The 20164-nt window shown below is 37.5% G+C and overlaps 1 protein-coding gene across 1 annotated transcript in view; it reads right to left on the bottom strand.

Annotated features, from left to right (window-relative positions):
* Nucleotides 1-18028, bottom strand: part of LOC118009477 (phosphatidylinositol 3,4,5-trisphosphate 3-phosphatase TPTE2-like) — a 136022-nt gene extending 117994 nt beyond the window's left edge. The window contains exons 1-4 of the mRNA XM_035003487.1: nucleotides 17998-18028; nucleotides 6786-6842; nucleotides 5868-5921; nucleotides 379-432 (exon numbers count right to left, since the gene is read on the bottom strand). Coding sequence (XP_034859378.1) covers nucleotides 379-432; nucleotides 5868-5921; nucleotides 6786-6826 — 149 coding nt within the window. The 5' untranslated portion in view covers nucleotides 6827-6842; nucleotides 17998-18028. The remainder of the gene's footprint in view (nucleotides 1-378; nucleotides 433-5867; nucleotides 5922-6785; nucleotides 6843-17997) is intronic.
* Nucleotides 18029-20164: the final 2136 nt, after the last annotated feature.

Genomic DNA, 20164 nt, shown 5'->3' with positions numbered 1-20164 from the left:
TTATTTCAAATTCAATTTCAGTTTTGGAGGCACCCATTCCTCTTATCCATTTAAATTCCTGGTTCTCAGGGCCTTCTCTCTTCTCCTTACTTTCATCTAAGGGTTTGGCTGCTACTAAAGGAGACAAACCTACTTAGGGGAAAAGCATTCCTCTTATGAGTTCTTCTTTTATTCAACTAAATCTAAAAAAAAAAAGACAGTTACCTACATATACTACAGTGAGGAATTAGAAGCAGTATTGAAGACTCTCTATTGCCATGGATGCTCCTGAGAGTGACTATTACAAATCTCAATCTCTTTATCTCGCTCTTTATTGTTTTATGTGTGTATGTGTTGAGATTATACATATAATTTTAAATTTATGCATTCATATCTCACATTTCATTAGTGAATTCCTCATAGGTTTCCAAAGTCAATTCATTCTGGGCAGGGCTAAAGAATCAAAAAGGTACATCATCAGACACCATGTGTAATTCTAGATATACTTTTTTCCCATTCAAATAGCTACAATTAATCTATGATATGAATCGGTTGATTTTTAAAAATCCAAGTGCAAATCAATAACCTGGAACACAGTGGGTCAGTTTATTATTAGAAATGAGGCTTATATGGTAGTAATGATTATCGTATGCCCATGAGTAGTTAACACACCAAGATTTAGGTAAAGTGTTCTTTATTGTTACCCTAGCCCAATGTGTAAATACCTTTGGTGGTGGAATTTAAAGGTGACTCTAACTGAAAAGAAGAGATCATAAGCAGGAGTAAGAAAAGTAGGAAGCACAAAAGCAAAAACACTAAGTATATCTATAAAAATCAGTCAAGGGAATCACAAAATAAAAGATGTAAAGTATGACACCACCTAAAATGTGAGGGAAGGAGTAAAAATTTAATACTTTTAGAATGGGTTCAAATTTAAGCAACCATCAACTTAATATAGGCTGCTATATGCATAAGATGTTATATGTAAAACTAATGGAGCCACAAATCAAAAACTGGTAATAGATATGTAAAAAAATAAAGAGAGGAATCCAAGTATATCACTAAGAAAGCCAACTAACCATGAACAAAAAGAGGAAGAGAAGAAAGGAACAGAAGAACTACAAAAACAACCATAAAACAAGTAACAAGATGGCCATAAGTACATACCTATCAATAATTACTTTGAATGTAAACAGAGGAAATGCTCCAGCCAAAAGATATAGGGTGATGGAATGGACAAAAAAAAGCAAGACTCATTTATTTGCTGCCTACAAGAGACACATATCAGAACTAAAGACACATGCAGATTCAAAGTGAAGGGATGGAAAAGCATTTATCATACAAACAGAAGTGGAAAGAAAGCTGGGATAGCAATACTTATACCAGACAAAATAGATGTTAAAACAAGGAGTGTAACAAGAGACAAAGAAGGACACTATATAATAATCATAAAGGGGACAATTCAACAAAAAGATATAACAATTGCAAATATGTATGCATCCAACATGGGAGCACCCAAATACACAAAGCAGTTCATAATAAACATAACATAATTGATAGTAATACAATAATAGTAGGGGACTTTACCACCCCACTTACATCAATGGACAGATCATCCAAACAGAAAATCAACAAGGAAACAGTGGCTTTATTTTTTTTTTAAGTTATTATCTATCTATCTATCTATCATCTATCTATTTATTTATAGAGCACAAGAAGGGGGAGGGACAAGGGAGAGAGAATCTCAAGCAGACACCGTGCTGAGCATGGAGCCCAGTGCAGGGCTCAATCTCACAATCTGAGATCATGACCTGAGCCGAAATCAAGTTGGATACTTAACTGACTGAGCCACCCAGGTGCCCCGGAAACAGTGGCTTTAAATGACACATTGGACCAGATGGATCTAACAGATATATTCAGAACATTTCATCTTAAAACAGCAGAATACACCTTCCTCTCAATTGCACATACAACATTCTCCAGAATCGATCACAGGTTAGGCCATAAAACAAGTCTCAACAAATTAAAAAAAGATTGGAAGCATACCATGTGTCTTTTCTGACCACAACACTATGAAACTAGAAATCAACCACAAGAAGAAATCTGGAAAGAACACAAATACATGGAGATTAAATAACATGCTACTAAACAATGAATGGGTCAACCAAAAAAAAAAAAAATCAAAAAGGAAATCAAGAAAACATGGAGACAAATGAAAACAAGAATAAAATGGTCCAAAATCTTTGTGATGCAAGAAAAAACAGTTGTAAGAAGTTTATAGCAATACAGTCCTACCTCAAGAAGCAAAAAAAATCTCAAACAGCCTAACCTGACACCTAAAGGAGCTAGAAAAAGAACACAACCCCAAACGAGTAGAAGGAAAGAAATGATAAAGATTAGAACAGAAATAAACAAAACAAACTAAAACAATGAAACAGATCAATGAAACCTGGAGCTGTTTGTTGTTTTTCTTTTTTTTAAGATCAACAAAATTGATAAACCTTTAGCCCAACTCAGAAAAAAAAAAAAAAAAAGGAGAAGACTCAAACAAAATCAGAAATAAAACATGAGAAATAACCAACACCACAGAAATACAAAGGATTATAAGAGAATATTATGAAAATATAAATATAATGCCAACAAATTGGACAACCCAGAAGAACTGGATATATTCCTAGAATGTATAATATTCTAAAACTGAGCAAGAAATAGAAAATTTGAATAGACTAATGACCAGCAATGAAATTGACTTAGTAATCAAAATCTTCCAACAAACAGAAGTCCAGGTCCATATATTTCAAAGGTGACTCCAATGAAACATTAAAGAATAATTAATAACTATTCTCCTCAAACTATTCCAAAAAATAGAAGAGGAAGAATTTTCAAATTCATTTTAGAAGACCAGCCTTACCTTACCTTGATACCAAAACCACATAAAGACTCTACAAAAAAAGAACTACAGGCCAATATCTCTGATGAACATAGATGCAAAAATCCTCAACAAAATATTAGCAAACTGAATGCAACAATACATTAATAAAATCATTCATCCCAATCAATTGTTATTTATTCTAGGTCTACAAAAGCAGTTCAATATTTGCAAACTAATGTGATATACAAGAGAAAGAATAAAAACCATATGATTATTTCCATAGATGCAGAAAAAGCATTTGACAAAGTACAACATTCATGATAAAAACACTCAACAAAGTAGGTTTAGAGGGAACATACTTCAATATAATAGAGACCATATATGAAAAACCCACAGCTAACATCATACTCAATGGTAAAAACCTGAGAGCTTTCCCCCTAAGATCAAGAACAAGCACAGCAAAGGAAATAACCAACAAAACTAAGACAACCTACTGAATGGGAGAAGATATTTGCAAGTGACATATCCAATAAAGGGTTAGTATCCAATATATGCAAAGAACTTATACAACCCAACACCAAAAACCAAATAATCCAATTTAAAAATGGGGCAGAAGACATGAACAGACATTTCTCCAAAGAAGATATCCAGATGGCTAACAGGCATATGAAAAGATGCTCAACATCACTCATCATCAGGGAAATGTAAATCAAAACTACAATGAGATATCACCTTGCACCTCTCAGATGGCTAAAACCAAGTGTCCATTGATAGATGAATGGATAAAGAAGATGTGGTATGTATGCATATATGTAAACACACATACACACACACTCACCCTCACAAATGAATGTTACTCAATTATAGAAAATAGTGAAATCTTGCCATTTGCAACAACACGGATGGAGCTAGAGAGTATAATGCTAAGTGAAATAAGTCAGAGAAAGACAAATACCATATGATTTCACTCATCTGCAGAATTTAAGAAACAAAACCAACAAAGAAAAAACAAAAAAGAACCCCAAACGTTTTTAAAAAAATGTATTTAAATTCAGTCAACATTAGGTAGAGTTCAGGGATTCATCAGTTGCATATAACACCCAGTGCTCATTATATCATGTGCCCTCCTTAATGCCCATCATTCTGTTACCCCATCCCCTCACCCATCTCCCCTCCAGCAACCCTCCATTTGTTACCTATAGTTAAGAGTCTCTTATGGTTTGTCTCCCTCTCTGATTTTGTCTTATTTTATTTTTCCCTCCCTTCCCTTATAATTCTGCTTTGTTTCTTAAATTCCACATATGAGTGAAATCATTTTCTTTCTCTGATTGACTTTTTTCGCTTAGCATAATATCCTCTATTTCCATCAATATCATTGCAAATGGTAAGATTTCATTTTTTTGATGGCTGAGTAATATCCCATTGTATATACATCACATTTTCTTTATCTATTCATTTGTCAATGGACATAAAAAAATGCTCATCACTCGGCATCAGGGAAATACAAATAAAACCACAATGAGATACTACCTCATACCAGTCAGAATGGCTAAAATTAACAAGTCAGGAAACAACAGATGTTGGAAAGGATGTGGAGAAAGGGAAACCCTCACTGTTGGTGAGAATGCAAGCTAGTACAGCCATTCTGGAAGACAGTTTGGAGGTTCCTCAAAAAGGTAAAACAAACAAACAAAAAAACAGACTCTTAACTAGGTTACAAGAGGGGAGGTGGGTGGGGGGATGGGTGAAACAGATAAAAGGGGATTAAGAGCACACTTATCGTGACAAGCACTGAGTAATGTATAGAATTGTTGAATCAGTGTTGTACACCTGAAACTAATATAATGCTGTATGTTAATCATACTGGAATTAAAAATTTTTTAAAAGGAGTAAGATTTCATATGGTGGTAATTAATATCTTAGGACTGTGAAAATAGTGAGCATCAAGGTTTAAGTAATGTTCTTTCCTGTCCCTAATCCCAATATATAAGAGCCTTTTGTGGTGGCATTTATTTCACTTTAACTTCAGTTCATAATGTACACATCCCTCTTACTCTATCTAAATTCCTTATTCTCAAGTCCTTCCATCACCTCCTTATTTTCACCCATCGTGGTCATCTTTCCTGCCCCCCAGACAGAGTCAAGCACTGCAGGTCTGAGGCAGTGGCTCTATCCACTATGATAGTGGGTCTGAGTTTGAGGGCTAGCTCACATGGTGGCAGAGCTCTTGAGGGTGTGGGGCAGGCCCAGTGTCTATTAGCTCTGTTATTTTCTACTAAGGCCTCTTCTGTTCCCAGTCTACTGCCATTATTCTCCTGGCTCCATATAGGAATCTCTCCTCACTTGTCACATATTATAAGTTGAATATTGTCTCACCAAAATGGATATGTTGAAATCCTATCCCCTGCAACTCAGCATGTGACCTTATTGGAAATAGGGTTGCTATAGGTGTAATTAAGACATAGTCATACTGGTTTAGGTTGGGCTCCTAATCCAGTATGACTGGTGTGCTTATACAAAGGAAAAATTTAGACACAGACACACATACTTCACCCATGTAGAGATCAAGGTACAGATTGGAGAGATGATTCTACATACCATGGAACAGCAAAGATTGACAGCAATCACTAAAAGCTAGGAGAGAGGCATGGAATAGATTCTTGCTCACAGCCCTCAAAAGGAAACAACCCTACTGACACCGTGATATCAACTTCTAGCCTCTAAGACTGAGACAATAAAATTCTGTTGTTTAAACTATTCAGTTTTGTGATATTTTGTTACAGCAGCTCTAGCAAACTAATACAGCCCATTCTAGTAGAATCTCATACAACAATCTGGTAGTTTTCTAAGAGTTTTGGCTACTGGTATACCACTCAGGTAGGAAGTCCTGTTCCTCTTCTATCCAACTAGATAAAAAATATGTTACATATAAAAGTTGACACTGTCAACATTTTAGAGTGTCCAAGAAACTCTGCATTGGATATCTCTGGTGTATCTTTACATATGTTTATCTCACCTTTCATTGGTGACTTCCTTATCAGCTACTGAGGTCGATTCATTCCAATCAGAACTAAAGGATAAAATGTATCTGCTCAAACACTGTGTGACATCTTACATACTTTTTTCATACAAATTATCTTCAATTTATCTACAACTGATAATGTGGTTGAATACTAAAAAATTCTCATGTAATTTGGCTATTTGGAAAGAAGTATTTCATTTTCCCCTAGAAGTGCAGCTTTATATGATAGAAACAAAATTCTTAGACCTGTAAAAGAATCCTTAATGGATCAAGATTTTAAAACATTTCTTGACTACTGAACCTAACCCCAATGTGTATCTGCTTTTGCACTTGCATTTATTTCAAATTCAACTATAGTTTGTAGGTACTTGTCCTTCTTACCCCATCTAATTTTCTGATTCTAAGTCCCTCTAGCTTTACTCTTCATGCTTCATGGATGTTTGCCTTGCTCCTCAGATATGGCCAACTAACTTCAGGCCTGGGGCTGGGACTCCAACCAATATGATGGTGGGTTTGGATTTAGGGCAACTAGCCTCACATGGGGGCAGAAACCAGAGGATGATGGAAAGATCTTGGGTCTATTAGCTCCTTTATTTTTCACCGAGTGCTCCTCTGCTCCTGTCCACTGTTTTGCTTTTTGCTTCCAAGTAGTATTCTCTCCTCCCTTGGCTCATACAAGTAGAATGTCATACACAGACACTCTGATAGTTTCCCAAGCATTTTGACTGGTAGTCCCTAAAGCTCATGAACAGACCCATAGTAAATGTTCTCTTTGATTTGTTCCTTCTCTTCAATCTAGATCCAAAACAGAAAAAGTTACATACAGAAGCTGACAGGCTATCTGAACAAGCTGTATTGCCACTGATGTTCCCAAGTGGTTTTCCCACTCAGAGGACAGAAAAATCAACTCACCTATTGTTGATATTGCGGCCAGAGGACACCGAAGAGGGCATTGGAGCATTGTTATTTCTGCCAAAGGGAAAAAATACACAAAAAATAAAGTCAGACAACATGGAAGGAAATCATGCTCTTTCCTGAGGAGAGGTGACAGAACCTGAAGCAACAGCTTTGAGTTACCACAGTGTAAGCCAGCCTCTGGGGGGTGTGTGTGTGTGTGCGCGTGCACGCGCATGCGCACACACACGCGTGCACATGTGTGTGCACATGCATATGCATGTGCATATTTACTGGAAATAGTAAGAAGTAAGAGAGAAGTTGCAATGATGATTAAATTTTCCTTGCTTCTTTCCCAATTTTTCTACCATTCTGGTAACTGTTGAATAAATTTGGGAAGAGAGAGACAGAGACATGAGAGTGTAGGGATGGGGAGGTACATCCAGGTAACAGTTGATGAAAGGATATAGAGAAAATGGAAAGAAAATGCCAGAACAATGAGAATTTCAATGGCAAGGCTAGTCCCTAGTCAGTATTTGGTAGGGCAGAAAGAAGTAGCTAGATTAGAATCTGCCTAAATTTTGTTTACAAGAGTTTCTAAATTGAAAGAGCATATCATCAGAATGACTTTTCTTCCTGCTAATCCTTTAAAAATATTTTTATTAAGATATAATTTACATACATTATATTAGTTTCAAGTGTACAACATAATGATTTGATATTTGTATATATTACAAAATGATCACCACAATAAGTCTAAGTTAACATCTGTCACCATACTTACAGAATTTTTTCTTGTGATGAAGACTTTTAGGACTTACTCTCCTAGAAACTTTCATATATGCAATACAGTATTATTAACTATAGTCACCATGTTGTATATTACATCCCCATAACCTATTTTATAACTAGTAATTTGTATCTTTGGACCCCCATCACCCAAGTGGAAGAAACATTCAGTGAACTCAAATACAGGGCAGTGGAATTCATCTAATCAGAGAGCAAAAAAATAAAAAAGTGAAGCTAAAAAAACAATCAAAAATCTTAGGGGCACAGCAAAAGCAGTACTAAGAAGAAAATAAACAGCAATACAAATCTACCTCAAGAAACAAGAGAAGCTCAAATACAAAATATACCCTTATACCTAAAGAAACTAGAAAAAGAATAAACAAAGCCCAACATGAGTAGAAAGAAGGCAATCAAAAAGATCAGAGCAGAAATAAATGGCATAGAGACTAGTGTGTGTGTGTGTGTGTGTGTGTGTGTGTGTGTGTGTGTGTGTATCAACGAAACCAAGGGTTGGTTTTTTGAAAAGATCAACGAAATGGACAAACCTTAGCCACCCTCATTAAGAAAAAAAGGACCCAAATAAATAAAATCAAACAAAAGAGGAAAACTGACACCACTGAAAAACAAAGAATTATATGAAAATACTATGAGAAATTATATGCCAACAAATTAGGCAACCCAGAAGAAATGGATAAATTCCTAGAAACATACAATTTCCCAAAACTGAATTGGAATGAAATATAAATCTGAATAGGTGATTACTAGGAATGGAATTGAATTGGTAATCAAAAAATTCCCCCCAAATAAAAGCCCAGGCCAACATGGATTCACAGGTATATTCTCCAAACATTTAAAGGAGAGTGAATACCTATTCTCAAATCATTCCAAAAATAGAGGAGGAAGGAAAGCTTCCAAATTTATAATATGAGGCAGGAATTACCCTGATACCAAAACCAGACAAAGACACCACAAACAAAGAAAACTACAGGCCAATGTCACTGATGAACATAGATGCAAAAATCCTAAACAAAATATTAGAAAAATCACATTCAACAATACATGAAAAGGATCATTCACCACAATCGAGTGAGATTCATTCCCGGGATGCAAGGATGATTCAATATTCACAAATCAATCAATGTGATACACCAAGTCAACAAAATGAAGGATAAAAACTATATGATTATCTCATTAGATGCAGAAAAAGCATTTGACAAAATTCAACATCAATTCATGATAAAAACTCTCAACAAAGTTGGCTTAGAGGGAATATACCTTAACACAATAAAGGCCATATATGAAAAACCCACAGTGGACATTATACTCAATGGTGAAAAAAAAAAGCATTTCCTCTGAGATCAGAAACAAGTCAAGCATGTCCACTCTCACCACTTTTATTCAACATAGTAGTGGAAGTCCTAGCCACAGCAATCAGATGAAAGAAAGAAAAGAAAGCAAAGAAAGAAAACAAAGAAATAAGAGGCAACCATATTGGTAAGGAAGAATTTAAACTCACTATTTGCAGATGACATAATACTATTCATAGAACCCCTAGAGACTATTAGAAGTAATAAATGAAGTCAGTAAAGATGCAGGATACAAATTAATACCTAGAAATAGGTAGATTTTCTACAGACTAATAAAGTAGCAGAAAAAGAAATTTAGAAAACAGTCCTATTTATAAGTGCACCAAAAATAAAATACCTAGGAATAAACTTAACCGAGGAGATGGAATACCTGTACTCTGAAACTATAAAACATTGTTAAGATAAACTGAAGGCAACACCAACAAATGGAAAGCTATCCTGTACTCATGGATTAGAAGAATTAATCTTGTTAAAATGTCCATACTACCCAAAGCAATCAATAGATTCAATGCAATCCCTATCAAAATACAAACTGCATTTTTCCAGAACTAGAAAAAACAATCCTAAAATTTGTATGGAACAACAAAAGACACTGAATAGCCAAAGTGACATTGAGAAAGAACAACAAAACTGGAGGTATTATAATCCAAGATTTCAAGATATACTACAAAGCTGTAATAATCAAGACAGTATTGTGCTGGCACAAAAACAGAAACATAAATCAATGTAGCAGAATAGAGAGCCCAAAAATAAACACACACTTATGGGGTCAATTAAACTACAACTAAAGAAGCAAGAATATACAATGAGAAAAAGACAGTCTCTTCAAATGGTGCTGGGGAAACTGGACAGCGACATGCAAAAGAATGAAACTGGACCACTTTCTTACAAGTCACAAAAATAAACTCACAAGGGACTAAAGATCTAAATGTGAGACCAAGCACTGGTGTTATATGCAACTAATGAATCATTGAACATTACATCAAAAACTAATGATGTACTATATGTTGGCTAATTGAATTTAAATTAAAAAAAATAAATATGGGGGCACCTGGGTGGCTCAGTTGTTTAAATGACTGCCTTCGGCTCAGGTCATGATCCTGGAGTCCCGGGATCGAGTCCCGCATCGCACTCCCTGCTGAGCAGGGAGTCTGCTTCTCCCTCTGACCCTTCCCCCTCTCATGCTCTATCTCATTCTCTCTCTCAAATAAATAAAATCTTTAAAAAAAAATTAAAAAATTAAAAAAAAAAATAAAAAAAATATGATGTAAAAAATAAATGTGAGACCAGAAACTACAAAAATCCTAGAAGAGAATAAAGACAGTAATTTCTGTTGACACTGGCCATAGCAACATTTTTCTAAATATCTGTCCTCAGGCAAGAGAAACAACAGCAAAAATAAACCATTAGAACTACACTAATATAAAAAGCTTTTGCACAGCAAAGGAAACTATCAATAAATCAAAAAGGCAACCTACTGCATGGGAGAAGATATTTGCAATTGATATGTCCAATAATGGGTTAATATCCAAAATGTATAACTAACTTATACAACTCAACCCCCCAAAACAAATTAAAATGGGCAGAAAACCTGAATAGACATTTTTCTGAAGAAGAAAGATGGCCAACAGACATGAAAAGATGCTCAACATCATTCACTATCAGGGAAATGCAAATCAAAACTACAATGGGGGCGGGGAGCAAGATGGCAGAGGAGTAGGAGACCTGGATTTCATCTGGTCTCAGGAATTGAGCTGGATAGGGATCAAACCATTCTGAACACCTACAAACTCAACAGGAGATCGAAGAAAAGAAGAGCAGCAACTCTCTGAACAGAAAAGCGACCATTTTCTGGAAGGTAGGACATGCGGAGAAGTGAATCCGAGGCGATATTCGGGAGGATAGATGGCAGGGGAGGGGGCCTCCGACTGCTGCTTCTGGCAAGTGATAGAGCAGCGGAGCACAAAATCAGAACTTTTAGAAGTCTGCTCTGCTGAGGAACATTGCTCCAGTGGCTAAGTGGGGGGTGGAACCCTCGCTGGGACAGTGTGGTCTCAGGACCCTCGGGGTCACAGAAAGACCAGGGGTGCCTGAATGCGGCAGAGCTCCCAGGTATCGGAGCGGGAAGCCGGCTGCAGAGATGGAGCTGAGGCGCGGGCTCTCAGCTCGGGGTTGCCATAAACCGTGATCCGTGGCACAGTCGGGCCACTGTTCCTCCAGCAGGGATCCAACAAGCGGCAGATCTGGGGAGACTCACCTTCCTCCCCTGGGAGCAGCAGCGTGGGAGTGCTCAGCAGGGATCTGCTGGGTTTGGAGACTCCACACGGGGGTCAGATGCCAGAGATAGAAATGCGCGGTCACAGGCTAGGTGAACACGGAGTGCGGCCAGAGACCGGGGAGATGGGAGTGACTGACTGCTTTTCTCTGGGGGCTCACTGAGGAGCAGGCCCCGAGTTCTCGGCTCCTCAGGGGCAGAGATAGGGAGGCCACCATTTTCACTCTCATCCTCCAAAGCCGAATGGAAAGCTTGCAGGGAACAAAAGCTCCTGAGAGCAAACCCGAGCAGATTACTTAGCCCGGACCAGCAAGGACGGGGCAATTCCGCCTCTGGCAAAGACATTTGGGAACCACGGCAACAGGCCCCTCCCCCAGAAGATCAGCGAGAACAGCCAGCCAAGACCAAGTTTACTGATCAATGAGAATGGCAGAACTCCAGCACTGGGGGAATACTGCACATAGAATTCATGGCTTTTCTACCATGATTCTTAAGTCTTTCAAAGTTAATTTTTTTAACTTTTTTTTTAATTTTTTCTTTTTCCCTTTTTCAATGAACATCTTATCAATCCCTTTCTTAAAAAAAATTTTTATTTTTCATTTTTAGAGTCATATTCTATCCCTTCATAGTAGTTACCCTTATTTTTGGCATATATATATATATATATATAAGTTGTTCTCTCTTTAAAATTTTGAGATACAGTTTCCTCTAACAGATCAAAATATACCCTAAATCTCTAGTGTATGGTTTTGTTCTACTCTCCTGCCTGATCACATTCTCTCCTTTTTTTTTAATCCTCTTTTCTTTTTTCAAACAATTTCTTATAAAAAATTTTATAAAGGGAATTGATAATTTTCATCTTTACAGTCATATTCCATCCCTTCATCATATCAACCCTTATTTTTGTACATATATAAGTTTTTCTTTAAAATTTTGGGAGGCACTTTCTTCTAACAGACCAAAATACACCCAAAATCTAGTGTGTGGCACTGATCTATGCACCAGCCTGATCATATTTGATCATATTCTGTTTTTTGTTTTGTTCTGTTTTTGTTATCTTTTTCTTTTTCTTTTTTCTTTCTTTCCCTTTCTTTTCCCCCTGCTTCGGGTCTTTTCTGATTTGTTTAGTGTGTATTTTCTGGGGATGTTGTTACCCTGTTAGCATTTTGTTCTCTCATTAATCTATTCTCCTCCAGACAAAATGACAAGACTGAAAAAAATCACCTCAACAAAAAGAACAAGAGGTAGTACCGACTGCCAGGGACCTACTCGATATGGACATTAGAACGATGTCGGATCTAGAGTTCAGAATCATCACTTTAAAGATACTAGCTGGGCTTGAAAAAAGCATGGACATTATTAGAGAAATGCTTTCTGGAGAAATAAAAGAACTAAAATCTAACCAAGTCGAAATCAAAAAGGCTATTAATGAGGTGCAATCCAAAATGGAGGCTCTAACTGCTAGGATAAATGAGGCAGAAGAGAGAATTAGTGATATAAAGACCAAATGATGGAAAATAAAGAAGCTGAGAAAAAGAGAAACAACTACTGGAACACGAGGGCAGAATTCGAGAGATAAGTGATACCCTAAGACGAAACAACATTAGAATAATTGGGATCCCAGAAGAAGAAGAAAGAGAGAGGGGCAGAAGGTATATTGGAGCAAATTATAGCAGAGAACTTCCCTAATTTGGGGAAGGAAACAGGCATCAAAATCCAGGAGGCACAGAGAACCTCTCTCAAAATCAATAAAAATAGGTCAACACCCTGACATCTAATAGTAAAACTTATGAGTCTCAGAGACAAAGAGAAAATCCTGAAAGCAGCTCAGGAGAAGAGCTATTTAACCTACAATGGTAGAAACATTAGATTGGCAACAGACCTATCCACAGAGACCTGGCAGGCCAGAAAGGACTGGCATGATATATTCAGAGCACTAAATGAGAAAAATATGCAGCCAAGAATACTGTATCCAGCTAGGCTGTCATTGAAAATAGAAGGACAGATAAAAAGCTTCCAGGACAAACAAAAACTAAAGGAATTTGCAAACACGAAACCAGCCCTACAAGAAATATTGAAAGGGGTCCTCTAAGCAAAGAGAGAGCCTAAAAGCAATACAGACCAGAAAGGAACACAGACAATATACAGTAACAGTCACCTTACAGGCAATACAGTGACAAAGACAGTCTCTTCAACAAATGGTGTTGGGAAAATTGGACAGCCACATGCAGAAGAATGAAACTGGACCATTTCCTTACACCACACACAAAAATAGACTCCAAATGGTTGAAAGACCTCAATGTGAGACAGGAGTCCATCCAAACACAGGAGAACACAGGCAGCAACCTCTTTGACCTCAGCCGCAGCAACTTCTTCCTAGAAACATCGCCAAAGGCAAGGGAAGCAAGGGCAAAAATGAACTATTGGGACGTCATCAAGATAAAAGCTTTTGCACAGTGAAGGAAACAGTCAACAAAACCAAAAGACAACCGACAGAATGGGAGAAGATATTTGCAAATGACATATCAGATAAAGGGCTAGTATCCAAAATCTATAAAGAACTTATCAAACTCAACACCCAAAGAACAAAGAATCCAATCAAGAAAGGGGCAGAAGACATGAACAGACATTTTTCCAAAGAGGACATCCAAATGGCCAACAGCACATGAAAAAGTGCTCAATATCGCTCGGCATCAGGGAAATCCAAATCAAAACCTCAATGAGATAACCACCTCACACCAGTCAGAATGGCTAAAATTAACAAGTCAGGAAACGACAGATGTTGGCGGGGATGCAGAGAAAGGGGAACCCTCCTACACTGTTGGTGGGAATGCAAGCTGGTGCAACCACTCTGGAAAACAGTATGGAGATTCCTCAAAAAGTTGAAAATAGAGCTACCATACGATCCAGCAATTGCACTACTGGTATTTACCCCAAAGATACAAATGTAGGGATCTGAAGGGGTACGTGCACCCCGATGTTTATAGCAGCAATTCCACAATAGCCAAACTGTGGAAAGAGCCAAGATGTCCACTGACAGATGAATGGATAAAGAAGTGGTATATATATACAATGGAATATTATGCAGCCATCAAAAGGAATGAGATCTTGCCATTTGCAACGACGTGGATGGAACTGGAGGGTGTTATGCTGAGCGAAATAAGTCAATCAGAGAAAGACATGTATCATATGATCTCACTGATATGAGGAATTCTTAATTTCAGGAAACAAACTGAGCATTGCTGGATTGGGGGGTGGGGTGGGAGGGATGGGGTGGCTAGGTGATAGACACTGGGGAGGGTATGTGCTATGGTGAGCACTGTGAATTGTGCAAGACTGTTGAATCACAGATCTGTACCTCTGAAACAAATAATACAATATATGTTAAGGAAAAAAAAAAAGATAGGAGGGGAAGAATGAGGGGGGGAAATCAGAGGGGGAGACGAACTATGAGAGACGATGGACTCTGAAAAACAAACTGAGGGTTCTAGAGGGGAGGGCGGTGGGAGGATGGGTAATCCTGGTGATGGGTATTAAAGAGGGCATGTTCTGCACGGAGCACTGGGTGTTATGCCCAAACAATGAATCATGGAACACTACATCAAAAACTAATGATGTATGGTGATTAACATAACAATAAAAAATAAAAAAGAAGAAAGATCTGGAAAAAGAAAAAAAAAGTTCCATGAAGATTAAAAAAACCCAAAAAACCCCACAAAACTACAATGAGATATTACCTCACACCTGTCAAAATGAATAGCTAAAATCAAGACATAAGAAATGTTGGCAAGGATGTGGAGAAAAATGTAATCCTCATGCACTATTGGTGGGAATATAAACTGGTGCAGCCACTGTGGAAAAAGGTATGGAGGTTCCTCAAAAAATTAAAAATAGAACAGCCATATGATCTAGTAATTACGCTACTGGGTATTTACCCAAAGAATATGAAAACACTAATTCAAAAAGATATGCAACCCCTATGTTTTTTGCAGCATTATTTACAATAACCAAAGTATGGAAACAACTCAAGTGTCCATCGATAGATGAATGGATAAAGAGGGGAGATACACACACACACACACACACACAATGGAATATTATTCAGTCATATAAAAGAATGAAATCTTGCCATTTGCAACAACATGAATGGATCTAGAGGGTATAATGCTAAGTGAAGTAAGTCAGTCAGAAAAAGATAAATACCCTATGATTTCACTTATATGTGGAATTTAAGATGCAAAACAAATGAACAAGGGAAGAAAGAGACAAAGCTAAAAAGAGACCCTTAAATAGAAAATAAACTGATGGTTACCTGAGGGCAGGGGGGAGGGGGTCAGGTGAAATAGGTGAAGGGGATTAAAGAGTACATTTATCATGATGAACACTGAGTAATGTATAGAATCATTGAATCACTATATCATATACCTGAAACTATTAGCACTGTCAATTATACTGGAATTTTAAAAAATTTTAAGGGAAAATTATGGGTAATTTGAAGAAGTATTCGTAGTCATTAGTTGGCCTTTTATCTTCCATGTAATATTTGTCTAGATAGCAAAAAATTTCCAATGGTGACCAGTTAATTTCCTCTTCAGCACTGCTCATTCTCCAACATTGACATTAAATGGTTGAATAACTGGCCAGGAGAGAAGCAGAAAAATCTCATGACTATTTCTGTTCAGACATAGGTGATTTTTAAAACGTATTCTTTCCTTGGCTTGAGTACATAGTAAAAATGCCTTCAGATCAGAGCAATAGCAAGTATTCTCAGTCAGATTACTTAGAAACAAGTCAAAATGAACTCAATGAGTAAAAATTTAATCAGCAAAACATGTTCACATTCTATTAGTATCATTAATGAAAGGAGCACAATTGAAGATTAAGTAGTATTCTACATTTCTCTATTTTAAAAGACTGATAGGGCGCCTGGGTGGCTCAGTTGGTTAAGTGACTGCCTTCGGCTCAGGTCATGATCCTGGAGTCCTGGATCGAGTCCTGCATCAGGCTCCCTGCTTGGCGGGGAGTCTGCTTCTCCCTCTGACCCTCTCCCTTCTCATGCTGTTTCTCGCTCTCTCTCTCTCAAATAAATAAATAAATAAATAAATAAAATCTTAAAAAAAAAAAGACCGATAAAATTATTCTCAAAGATATAGTCACATTTTCAACCTAGATCATTTAAGTGTGATAAATTGAAAAAGATTTTAAAACATGGTGTTTTTCTGCGAATTAAAATGAATTATTATATACCCTTTCTTCCCACACGCTGATATCTTTCCATAGTTTTCCATTTTCTTCCTGCCTCAGAATAAGCTATCTCCCCCCAAATAAGAGATCCATCTATAGCTCCCTCCCCCCAGATTTCAACCTGACTTACTCACATGAAAATCAATGTCTTCATCACCATCACTGTGGCTAGAGAGGTGGTCTAGCTTATTTTAAACACCAACAAATGGAAAAACTTATCATTAGAGATTTCCTACATGGAGCTGTGATGTGACCAATTTATCTGATCAACAAGAATTTATTGAATCTGAAAATTATAGTAAACATGATCTAGCTTGCAGCAAATCCTAACTTTTTAGAATTTTAGATCCTTGTCCAGAAAATTCTATACCATCATGGATATTTCAGACTGAATTTCTCCACCCCCTCCAATATATACCTTATGTTTCATTGGTGGATTCATTAGAGATTCCGGATATGAATTCATTTGGATCATTTCTAAAGAATTAAAAACATCTATGATCAGACCCCAGTGACTTCACAGCCAAACTTTTTTGAACTTAGTTAGAAGTAGTCTTCAATTTGTAAACTGGTTGAATTCTAAAAATAAAACTTTGTAAATTAGTTATTTGGAAACCAGTATTTCAAATTTTCATTAGAAACAGAGCTTTATATAGTTGTATTGAAAACATCAGGCCGGTCAAAAAAAGCCTAACAAATCAAGACAAGTACAATTTTTTACTGTTAAACTCAACTCTAAGGAACTGCACTGAGGTTGAATTTACTTCAAAATACAACTGTAGTTTGTAGATAGACAGCCTTTCAGCTTCTTCTTATTTCCCGATTATCAAGTTACTTCACTATATCCTTATTCTTCATGTGTCACGTAAGTCTTTTCTGTTCCTCAGTTTGGTTCAAAAACTGCATGCTTGAGGCAGGGGCTTCCTCCAATATGATGGTGGGTTTACGTTTGGGACACCAGCTTTGGATGGTTGCAAAGCTCTGGAGGGTAAGGGGACAGACCAAGGTCTATTAGCTCCATCCTTTTCTAAAATTTTTTAAAAGATTTTATTTGTCAGAGAGAGAGAGAGAGCACAAGCAGGGTGGTGGGGAGGTGGAGAGGCAGAGGGAAAAGTGGGCTCCCCACTGAGCAAGAAGCCTGATGCAGGACTTGATCCCAAGACACTGGGATCATGACCTGAGCCAAAGGCAGATGCTTAACTGACTAAGCCACCCAGGGGTCCAAGCTCCATTCTCTTCTGTTGAGAGCTCCACTGCTCCCTGTCCACTGCCACCTCTCCTTGCTCAAATAATAGGATCCTCTCTTCACCTGGTCCACTTGAGCAGCATCTCACCACAGACATTATGAGAGTTTCCTCAGAGCTTTGGTTACTGGTTACTAAGGGTCCCAAACAAACTTTAAGTAGAAAGTCTTGTTCTTATGACTTGTTCTTTTTTCTACTTAAACCCCAAAAGAAAGACAGTTACCTGCAGAAGCTTACAATCTCTTATGGAAACCTCTTACTGCCACCAAGGCTATTACCTTTCGGTACACAGATCAGTCAAGTCAACTTACCCCTTGTCATCACTGTTGTCAGAGGATCCTAAAGAGGAATCCATAACTTTGCTAAAGAGCAAAAAAAAAAAAAAAATACAAAAAATAAAGTCAGACAGTTTGCAAAGCAATTGGGTTCTTTTTCCTGACAGAATTTTAGGACATAAAAAGTAAAATCATGAGGAAACAGGACAGAAACAGTTTCAGTACAGCAATGGGACCTCTGAGACAGCCTCTTGTCTCTGTTTGTCCACTGGAAAGAGAACGAGAGAATTAAGGGAGATATAGTTTTCACGATTAAACCTCCTTTCTTCTCCATTTTGTCAACCATTCATACATTTGGCAATTTGGGAAATGTGAATGATCTGACCATAAGGACAGGGAGGTGGATCCAGATAAGAGGTAGCAAAGGACACAGAAATAAAGAAAATGCCAGAACAATAAATATTCCAGTGTCAAGGGCTAGTCCCTGGTCACCATTTGGTAGAGAAGAAATAAGTAGATAGGTCAAGAATGGCCTAAATAATGTTTAAAAGATTATTCTGAACTGAAAGTAGAACAAGTGTTCAGAATTTTTTCTCTCAAATCATCACAAAGAAGTATCTGGTTAAATTATGCAAAGTCAAGACTTCCTGCCACCAAACCACTGAGTTGGATAATTTAATCTCTCTACTATTTAATTTCCTCACCTGTAAAATAAGACACATTGAAAATGCACTTTGCATTTGTCTACTTCATAAAATCATGCTGAATGTTCATCATTTCACAAACATTACTGGTTTTTAGGCAGCCTGCCCTCTTCACCGAATGTTATACCAAAAATACCAGTGTGACCAAAAAAAAAAAAAAAAAAAATCAGTGACAACAATATAAACAGATACATATTTAAATTTCAAAAACACTTCAAGATTCTCAAAGTACTACATTCCCATAATTTCCTGGGAAATTTTGGATTCCTATCCTCAGGACTGTCTTCCTGCCAAAATTACAGAAATTAAACTGAAGTATGGGTTTAAAAAACTAACAACACAAACCCTAGGAATCTCCAGAGGAACGAGAGCTGTCCCTTAACTGGTAGATAGACAGGAAAAGGCTGCTATGGGCAGTCTTCAGGGCCTGGGTTGGAGGGAAAATTTTAAGTTCCATTCTTGCCTTTCCCCTGAGTTGCTTGGAGACAGTCACTGCCATTCTTGGTAGGCACTATCCAGAAGTAGTTAGGATAAAATTTGAGTAGCATTAGGTCAATTGATGAAAATGGAAGGACTGAAGAGCAATCCTTGGGCCTTTACCTCTCCCCTATCTCCAAAGCCCAAGTGAACAACCTATAGAAGCCTACCTTCTCCAATGCTGTTTTTGCCCAGGACCTTAAAGGTGACATACCCTGGCCAGAGAAATTACCTGGGTCACAGTGTTTCACTGTTCTGCAGACTCTCTGTCCCCAGGCTATCACCTCCCCTTATGTTAAATTTACTGAGATAAACATACCTTAGGTCCTAGCTTTCAACAGGGTGACTTATATTAACTCACTCAACCCAGGATACTTTTGAAAGTTGAAAGGACAAGCTATTAATAATTATGCTTTGAGAACAGCCACAGATTGAAATTGTCCCAAGCAAATCTTCAGCCCTTCCCTAATACAAGTTACCGGGGGGGGGGGGGGGGGGGGGGGGGGGCAGCAATGGCCACAAGGAATGTGAGCTCACAAATCAAAATAATTAGATATCTGAGGAGTACAATCACTGAAAAAGAAATACAACAAACTCAACGACATATACCATCTGAAACAGAACCATTGGATCATACTGATCAAGATTTTTAGGTAAGCATTAGAAATACCTTAAAGATACAAGGGAAGAAGTTAATAAGTAAAACGAGAATAAGAAATCCTAAGAAAAAACCCAGGCAAAATAAGTCAGTCAGAGAAAGACAAATACCATATGATTTCACTCACATGTGGAAATTAAGAAACAAAGTAGGGGGAAGGGAAAGGAAAAATAAGATGAAAATTGAGAGGGAGGCAAACCATAAGAGAGGCTGAACTCTAGTAAACAAACTGAAGTTTCCTGGAGGGGCGATAGGTGGAGGGAAGGGATAATTGGGTGATGGACATTAAGGAAGGCACTTGATGTAATGAGCACTGGGTGTTACAACTGATGAATCACTAAACTCTACCTCTGAAACTAAAAAA

Source organism: Mirounga leonina, unplaced genomic scaffold (assembly GCF_011800145.1).
Source record: "Mirounga leonina isolate KUSES-001 unplaced genomic scaffold, KU_Mleo_1.0 Mir_127, whole genome shotgun sequence".
Classification (NCBI taxonomy): Eukaryota; Metazoa; Chordata; class Mammalia; order Carnivora; family Phocidae; genus Mirounga; species Mirounga leonina.
The sequence above is the reverse complement of the archived record's forward strand: the minus strand, read 5'-3'. Positions and strand labels throughout refer to the sequence as shown.